Raw genomic sequence first — 9587 nt, forward strand, 5'->3', positions numbered from 1 at the left:
TTTTTTTTAAGGATGTGCTGGTATTGCATTTAATTTTAATCGAATGAATTTAAATGGGTCTAGGGCCAATTAATGGACCAATAGAATAGGGTTTTCTCTTTACCCAAAAGATTTTCACCAAAGAAAAGGTTAATTTAGCTTAAAATTCAATTAATATTATTAATTCAATTTTCAATCCAGATTAAATCGTGATTCTTACCAACTAAATAACAGCTAATTAGAATAGCTTGAATTGTTTTTTTTTTTTATTTTGTGTCGTAAATCAAAGGAAACCAATAAATCAACAAAACCACCAGTATTTGTACATTAATTTCTTTCCATGTGGGTAAGTCATATGAAAAAATTCTATTCTTGTAGAATGTTTTTATCATGATTGTTCATAACTTTTTGTAACAATCTACTTCATGTGAGATTTCATCTGTTTAATTTGAGTTGACCTACATTTCAATCATAATCAAACTACTTAATTTGGGAAAAATCTTGAAGCAAATCGATTATAGTCCTTCGAATCATTAGTTTAATCCCACGGTCACCCAAAAAAAAAAAAAAAAAAAAGCAACATACATTGTATCACATCAGAAGCAAAAGGGTGGGCAAGAGCTACCAAATCAAAAGCTCTTTATTCTAACTGGGTTGTTGAAACATTAGAATAATTGGATAAACTTGTCAAAATGCTACTCGTGATTCCTTTTTATAAGGATTACGCATGATTAATATGAATGAAATGAAGTAGAGAGTGCATGAGAAAAGATTCGGGCACTCCCCTCAGACTCGAATGACAGGTGGAGTACCCTTTAAGGTTTCTAGTGATAATTTTTCTGCTACAGATTCTTATTCTTAGGTTAATAAATTAAGGGAATTTACAAGTAAGAAGGTTGATGAGTAATGTTTCGCCATGTGGTGATTCATGCAAATTAAATCAAATGGAAGATATTCGGCCATGTGTCGAGAGAATACGATTAGATAGACACAAAGACTTAGATCGACATTGAATCCACTAAAAAAGGTAAGGCTGGTATCAAGCTAAATCTTCCAATCCCATCTCCAAATCACTAAACTAAAACTCATAAGTAATCCCAAATGAATAGAGATGAATCCCTATCCTACCACTAATCCGTAGTTAAACTCAGTAGAGGCCACGTATGGCCCTAGTTGCATGAGATGTCACTATAAAAAGTCTTTAGGTATAAGCCTTCGATAGCAAATTCAGAAAATTTCAGCGAATGGCAACGTATTTGCCATCCATATAAATATCATGAACAAATAAGCTCAATTTATAATATAAATTCAATAAAGAGACAATATTTTCCTCCAACCCTAGTCAGAAGAAACTCCTCTAGCTCTAACCAAATCTAACGGGGGTTTAAACGAAAATTACTTATTCCTAATGGCTGAGTTCCTTGGAATTTTGTCATGATATTTCTTCGGAAAGAAATCCTCTTTCTAAATTCGATCTTGGTATATTGAAATCATAACAAAAAAGATTCTTTGGAGTCATCCATAAGTATATAATCCAAACAAAGAAAAAAATTAAATTATCTAAGCTTATTTATTAATGATAATAAACAAACAAATAAATAAATAAAATAATAGATAAATAGAAAGCATATGTCCTCCATGAACGCTTGCCTCTCTCAACTCTCCCCCCCACCAGTAGTCGCGCAGTGCCAGTGCGCCGAGGAGAGAGAAAGCTGAACTGAAAAACTGCAGACTTAGAGAGAGAAGCTAGAGAGAGAGAGCTTGGCGTCGTGTCCGTGCGCGCGGCGAGGAGAGAGAAAGTTCCCAGATGCTCTGCGAATGGGGAAATCTGAGCAGCGAAATCTGCAGCGGCGGCCACGTGGCGAGGGCGGCGCGGCCGGCGGCGGTGGCGGCGGGGGCTCGCGGTTCTGCTGCGAGAGATGTTCGGTGGGGCTCCGCCGCGTCGCGGGGGAGCTCAGCCCGCGGTGCGTCTTCGTCTTGCTCCTAGGCATCGCCGTCTTCCTGTCGGGGATCTTCTGGGTGCTCCCGCTGCGGAGCGCGCGATCCGGTTTCGATGCGAAGGATGCGGTGAAGCGCGGCGGTACGATTCTTGGGACTCAGTCGTCGCTGGTCTCACGGTTCAGTGGGCCGCGACTATTTTGGTGTGCGGTTGTGTTCGTTTCTGCTCCAATTTTAGGAACTGACGCTGCGCGATTTGGTCTCTACTGATGATTTGGTTTCTAGGGTTCTTTGTTTTGCTCGTATAGGAGCAGGTCTAGGAGCCGGGTTTTTCGGTTTCGTGGTGCCTGGGGACATTGTTAGGGTTTCGGCGTTTACCACTTGATGGGCATGTGCTTGGTTTTGGGGGCTTAGTGCATACTAGCGGACTAGCGGTAAAGTGTCTAAATTTAGAGGTCTCGAGTTTTCCAATATGTCACGTTCTTCCTGGAGATTGGGCGTTGCTGCTGTCTGTGCGAATCTGTGGGCAGATTTTACACTGCGGTTCATGAGCAAATGGTCGACAGCTTCTTCTGTAGTTCCGACTGCGATCTTGAGATGAGTTTGTTTCACTGAGGACCCAGACAAAATCTAGGATAGGAAATCTTGAATTAGAATAGTCAAGAGCTGTTTCCTAAGGCAAAAATGGTTATACATATAGGCACACGCGCGCCCGCACACCCCATTGAGGCCACTGAGAATAAATAATTGATGCGTGGTGAGTTTGGGTGAGAATATGGAATGCTTTGATGGAAAGAAAGTGTTTGATGTGTTTGCGAAAATTTAGCATTGGGATAAAAGAGTTTACTACCAAAGCATAAGGGAATGTTCCACTAATTAAGGATGAAGAACTTTAAAGGTTCACCACCAAAGAATTGGGTAAAGAACTGAAGGAATCACTAACTTGAGAGAGATCCTCAGATATTATCAACTGAAAAATCTTAATCCATACAACTGAGAATTCACCTCTTATTTTTAGAGGGACTTGGATACTAAGCTTGGAAACTTTAAAGTAGGAAATCTTAGATTGGGAAATATTAAACTAGGAAAATATTAAATTAAGAAACATCAAATTAGGAAATAAATTTGAACTAGAAACCATAGAAATTAGGAAACAACCCTCCAGCCTTTAATTCAGTTAAAAGAGCCTTTATTTTTAAATTTCTAGAAATTCCATCTTGGACGCTTTCTTCTCAGTGGATCCATTGGATCGTGTTGTGGCCAAAATCTCCCTTTACTTGCATTAACATAAAGTATTCTTTACTGGAAATAGTCCCTTCATTAATAACTTTGATGGATCTATAGCCCCTGAGAGTAGTGCCATTTCTCGAGTTATCTTTGAGGTAAAAGAAAGTACACTGAAATGCGATTCCTGGTCAGGGCAGCTTTACGAAAAGTGTCATTTAGATATATTACTTAACATCGAATTGAGCTGTGCATTCACTACTCTAGTTTGTTTTGATAGAGCAATTTTGCTTCCTGCTACTTTCTGTTGACATTTATATTTATTCATCAATGCCAAACTCATATTAATTAACGCGCTTGCAAACATAGGTTTTGTGCCGATCCACTTGACTTCAGACAACAGTTGAGAGAACACAGGGTATGTACATACCAAAGAAACAAAAGGATCTTTGAGAATGTCATTTCAAACTAGGTGGTGTTCTCTTAAATTGAGGGATATTTTTCAAGGATGGGTTGTTATAATATCTCAGACAGATGAGATGTTTGATTTGATAGCAAAGCTGAGGGATTCATATGTTTTCAATTTTTGAAAGTCCTATGGTGTGCTACATTGTTGTTATACTGACTTCTCATCATTATGCAGAAACAGATAGCCACGTGTTCTATAGAGTATGTCAACTGAGTCACACACTCAAGGATTTGTATGGCGAGTGTGATTGATGCATTTTAAGTTTATTATAGCACTCTGGTGTGTTGACATTGTATTTATTGGCTTTTTCATCATTCTCTTGAATCAAATAGCTAGTATGTCCTGCTCACCCTTCCATCAGTTTGTGAGATAGATACCCAAATGGGCACATGCCATCCAAGCCTAGCCTTTATAACAATTTTTTGTGACTGAAAATTGAGCAGTGAGAAATGACATCAAAGGAATTAGTTTTACACTCATGCCTGTGAGTGCCTTTGAACTGGAAAAATCAACTTGTCCTACCTTTGAGCTCTTACAAATAATACCATTAAGTGGTCCATGCTTTCTTTTTGTTATCTGTTCTTATTTTAATGACTCTTTCCTTTCTTAATACTCACTCAACCTTTGATATGTCTGTTTAACAGCCACTGTTCAGGTATCTTTTCGTTTGGAAAAGCCAGTTTCTGAGATTGTTATGTTCATTGGAAGGTTAGAATATGACATATACGGTGAAATTGGGGTTCCAGATACAAAGGTAATTGAATGTTACACTGCATATTTTGTTTACTTTTTAATCAGAGATGAAATTAACGCAGAAGTGGTTTGAGCAGGTGGCGGTATTATCGGCGCACCAATCAGGCTCGACTAACTATACTGATGTGGTGTTTGGCGTTCTGTCTGACCAACTGAATGGTCCAATTAATCAAGTGTGGCTAAGCGTTCTGAGATCGTATTTGATTGGCCTCTTCCTCCAGCAATCTAATCTAACTGTTACAGCCTCCCTTTTTGGGCAACCATCTGAACTTCAGATTTTGAAGTTTCCCGGGGGAGTCACTGTGAACCCATCTGTTTCAATTTGGCAGATGCCCCAGATCCTATTTAATTTTACTCTCTACCAGTCTATATATGGTATACAGGAGAATTTTGTTGAGTTCAAGGAACAGCTGAAAGAGGGATTGCATCTAAGGTCTGATGAGGTGAGCCAGTTGTCCAGACGAGTTTTACTGATCTGCACCATCTAAGTGTTTAGAATTTCATCCGAACCACCATTTTGAGATCTATTGTGACTGAAAAGTTAAAATTTCACGAATAGCATGATGTTGGAAGGCTGTTGTTCTGCAAAGTGTAACTTTGAAATTGGATAGGGGAAGAATCCCTTTTCATTTGTTTTCTAGGTGAAGTTGTTTAATGAGTTACTTATCTTATACCTGCTTCTGTACACATCCCATGTACATGGAGCATGTTGGTTCTTTGTTCAAAAATATTAATTTTCAAAACACAAGGTACACTGCATCGAGTTTAGTGTCAAGATCTTCTCGATCTTGCAGTGCTTCCAACAAAAGCTGCTAGATGAGATTCTAGATTAGCTTCACAATGTTTGTACATGCATTTTATGTTTCACCAGGAGTAAAGCATCTAATATGTTTATATGAATTCCTCCTTACTATCATCTCTGTTTTGTAATTTAATTTTCTATACTCTGACACTCTTTCCCTTTTATACTTTGCTGATTTGTTTCTCCAACAGGATGTATATGTGCAAATTACGAATATGGAGGGTTCAACAGTTGCTCGCTTTGTCACAATTGAGGCTTCTGTTACTTCTGATTATGGGAAACTTCAACCGCAAAGATTAAAGCAATTAGCTCAAATAATCTCAGGATCTCCTGAAAATCTCGGTCTTAATAATTCAGTTTTTGGTAATGTTAAAGGTGTCAGCTTGTCATCTTATTTGGAGGGCACCCTTACACCACCTCCAGCTGCATCGCCCGGCTTTGTGCCATCAGCTTCCCCGTATAGCTCGCCTTCTTCATATTCCCCAGCTCCCTCACCTCACCCGCATCCAGTACCACGTTGTCCTAAGTGTGAGATCTCTGTATATTTTGGCTACCTTTTTATCTCAAGTCCTCGAAGGATGGGTCCTATGTCAGGTCACACAACGGATTGTACATGTGGTGGGATCACAGTCGCTCCAGCCGCCTCACCTTTTCATTCTAGTCCAGCTCAAACTCCGACCTCTCTACCTCCTGCACCAGCTGTGCATTCACCTTATATGTCTCCAACATCACAACATTCTCCATCTTTCTCGCCAGGGCCAACAGTGTCAATTGCCTCCCCTCCAGTTAATGATAAAGGACTTGGAGAAGGCCCTGTATCCCCTTCTCTTGCGCCACTTCAATCATGTAAGCTTCTTAGTTTTGAGACGACATTCTCTATTTATCTTGATAATTTCTTTTTTAATACATTGTATGTGAGGGGTGGATTATGAAATAATTCAAGTGAAAGATCATGGTGAAGAATGCAGTAAACTGTTTATGCTTTCTTAAAGATTAGTTATGCTATGGTATATGCTTTAAGATCTGTTGATGCATCTGGATGGAACGGGATTTAAAATTGGCACTCTTCTTTGTAGAGCAGCATGATTTAATGCTGTTGGTAATTGAAAATTGTGACTAGTGATCATGAGCTTGAAATATATGTAATAATAGCACAACAACATTAATTATGTATAAGTTGAGTGGCATTTTAGGGCATTCGCTGTCAGAGGAGGGATAGATCGCATGTGGAAAATTTGGAGCATTGAGTTGATTGATTGGGATTGCAATAGTGTGATAATTTGCATCTTGGCTTCTGAATGATTCACAATTTGATTGATCCATCCCGTGTTCATAGTTCAATTCCACCTTTGGGGTGCAATCATTTTGAAGTAGATAGTTCTTATTTATCGTTGCTACACTGACTCTATCGTACCATCTCTTGATTTCTATCAGGGAAAAAGGGTGGTTTATCCCCTGACAGCTCTAATACATTAGGGTAGTTAGTTCAGAATAATTTTGAGATTCTGTCATCTGTTCATATTATTCAGTACTTGATGAATGTAGTGAGGGTGGACGCCAGTGGATAGCCATGCTATGTCGCATTAATGAGTGAAGAAGGCTGCAATTTTATTTATTTATTTATTCTGTTTTCTAATTATCTTGATCAAGTTATGCAACTAATTCATAGTGAGAGACTTTAATTTTCATTAAATGTTCTTCACACGGCCGTAGGTTTCACTTTTGGCTTTCATAGTAGTTGCTGGTACTTGGTGCAATCTTATTTGTTATTCCTGATTGATCCATCCCGTGTTCATAGTTCAATTCCACCTTTGGGGTGCAATCATTTTGAAGTAGATAGTTCTTATTTATCGTTGCTACACTGACTCTATCGTACCATCTCTTGATTTCTATCAGGGAAAAAGGGTGGTTTATCCCCTGACAGCTCTAATACATTAGGGTAGTTAGTTCAGAATAATTTTGAGATTCTGTCATCTGTTCATATTATTCAGTACTTGATGAATGTAGTGAGGGTGGACGCCAGTGGATAGCCATGCTATGTCGCATTAATGAGTGAAGAAGGCTGCAATTTTATTTATTTATTTATTCTGTTTTCTAATTATCTTGATCAAGTTATACAACTAATTCATAGTGAGAGACTTTAATTTTCATTAAATGTTCTTCACACGGCCGTAGGTTTCACTTTTGGCTTTCATAGTAGTTGCTGGTACTTGGTGCAATCTTATTTGTTATTCCTGATTCAGAAGTCACCTTTTTTCTTTCCTTTGGTATTATCTCACAGCAAGCTCGATTTCTGTGTCAATTGTAATTTGATTTCTCTGCAACTTTCCTTTATGTGAGCTTACAGTTGGTAAATACAGTGACAAAACTTTTTACATCTTGATGGTTCTTCATATTATAATATGTTGTCTAGAGTTGCAGGTGGAAGGGTTTTCATTCTTTTCTTCTTTTTTTTTCAATTTAAATTCAAGAGTTTTCTATCTTTGTATATTGATGACATATGATTTAAGTTCTAATCAGATAAGAATCATGAGATCACATGTGCCATTCCGAAATTTAGCCACGTTTAATTTTTTCTGCATTTTATTGTTGGCTGTCTAGATTTGAAATGTTTTTTCTACTGGCTATCTTTACTGTCGGCCTTTCCATTTGTATTTGACACCACATGTGCTTTTGCAGCTTTTGCGGTGCCTCTGTCTCACATAGATATGCGGTTGCTGGTGCTCTTTACATTTCTGATTAATCTGCTGGGCTGGTTGAGTTCATAAATCTGCTAAACATGTGTTCAGAGGAAGAAAGATGAGGACAATGTCAACATGCTAACGTCCAGTTTTGTTCTCCTTCGGGAAGTTGAGAAACCTCTTCTTTTCTTGGGCAATCCAATCAAGGTAAATCGGTCAAAGCCAAAAAAGGTGGCGGGCCACTCATCTATTCTGTGTTACAATGTAACTTTATTCCCAAAGGGAAGCCCAACTCGAGGGTTATTTTGTGAATAGGTGAGAAACATAGGTTGCAGGTTCCAAAGGGAACTTTAATCATGTCAATGCAATTGTAAAAAATAACCCAAGGCTCCTTTTGGGCATCTGCAATGCGGGGCAGAAGCTATTGCCATAAAAGAAAAGGAATGGAGTACTAATAGTGTTATTTCATATGAAAATGATGGTGGAAATAATGCCATTGTCAAACTTATGCACCCTCTTGAATCTTGTGTGATTGATGGTTTATACTTGATCACAAGTAAAAGAAAAACTCCTACCGGAGTAAAGCAGTATCTCCAAGTAGTATGTCACTCCTGCATAGAAGAATTTGCAATTTGATTATCATAGAAGTAGTAGTTTTCGTATCTCATTCTGTGATCTTTGAACGTCCTCTGATAGTTGCCAGGCATCAATTGAGCGTGCCTTGCAGTTTTAATGAGAGATTTCTCCATTGCACCTTCCATGGCCGGAGCAAGTTGCGGCCAGAATTTCCTGGGTTGAAATTGTTGTAACCTTTGCTTGATGTCTTCAATACCCAAGTTGTCGAGGACGGCACTCCGTGCATCACATGTTTCATCTGGGTTTCTTGCAGTAACGTTGCAAGGGCAAAGGACAGCAGTTGCTAGTGTAGCAACCTTTTGGAAAGGAGACATGCGAGTTTCTATCTTCACTCTCTTGCTAGCCTTTTTGATTTCTGCTTCTAGTGCACGAACGACGCCCATTAGAAAGGTGTCCCACCATCCTTGGTGGTAAACCTGGTTTTGCTTTAACAAGGAGTCTTCATGGCTTCAACTTAGAATTGGAAAACTGCATTGTGACGATGGTAAGGATTGACTGTCATACCTGGTGGGGACTAGTTGAGTGTTCAAGGAGTTCTCCACATCCAATCGTTATATGAAATTGAAGAACGGCTCTTGTCGAAAACTGAATTGGAATTTGTACATTTGCTCAGGACTGAATTCATTATCTTTCCTGGTTACTTTATTCCTTCCCCTTCGCTTTGGTACACACTTTAGGGGTGATGCGGATACAAAGGGACTTATGGGTTTATCCCACTCTTTTACGGAGTCTTCATCCTCTTCTTTGGAAGAACGACATGAAAATAGACCGATTTTAAACCACTAGAGGTCGTCACCCTCATCGCTGTGGTAAAGAACGTGAGTCATGCTCAGTAAAATATGTAACCCAAATTCAGAAAAGAAAAAGAAGGCAAATCTCTCTGCGCTTTATCCACACAGCAAAATCACTTCGAAGGGTCTTTGGAGTCTGGAGGAGGAGGTTTGCAAAGAGCTTTCGAGAAGTTCATAGAGCATGAGGATTTGAAGCAGGAAACTCTTTTAAGGTACGAATATAATCTTCCCTCGAAAGATTTCTAAAAGAGACTGCAAGCCAATGGACAGCTACACTCGCTCAAATACAGCCCACCTCTCTCTATTAGATCTCG

General features: G+C 39.0%; 1 protein-coding gene across 1 annotated transcript; it reads left to right on the plus strand.

The window, feature by feature from the left end:
* Positions 1–1630: 1630 nt before the first annotated feature.
* On the plus strand, positions 1631–8378 carry LOC104452724. The gene is made up of 5 exons (XM_010067191.3): positions 1631–2059; positions 4255–4364; positions 4441–4806; positions 5357–6011; positions 7845–8378. The coding sequence occupies exons 1-5, from the start codon at positions 1798–1800 to the stop codon at positions 7931–7933; spliced, it is 1482 nt and encodes a 493-aa protein (XP_010065493.2). The 5' UTR covers positions 1631–1797; the 3' UTR covers positions 7934–8378.
* Positions 8379–9587: the final 1209 nt, after the last annotated feature.

This window comes from Eucalyptus grandis, chromosome 7 (assembly GCF_016545825.1).
Source record: "Eucalyptus grandis isolate ANBG69807.140 chromosome 7, ASM1654582v1, whole genome shotgun sequence".
Classification (NCBI taxonomy): Eukaryota; Viridiplantae; Streptophyta; class Magnoliopsida; order Myrtales; family Myrtaceae; genus Eucalyptus; species Eucalyptus grandis.

Bases quoted from the DNA above. Each gene is read 5' to 3' on its own strand.
- LOC104452724 (XM_010067191.3), top strand. From the start codon at position 1,798: ATGGGGAAATCTGAGCAGCGAAATCTGCAGCGGCGGCCACGTGGCGAG. The intron at 4,807-5,356 runs GTGAGCCAGTTG...TTTCTCCAACAG, and splicing joins TGCATCTAAGGTCTGATGAG to GATGTATATGTGCAAATTAC. The intron at 6,012-7,844 runs GTAAGCTTCTTA...GTGCTTTTGCAG, and splicing joins TCTTGCGCCACTTCAATCAT to CTTTTGCGGTGCCTCTGTCT.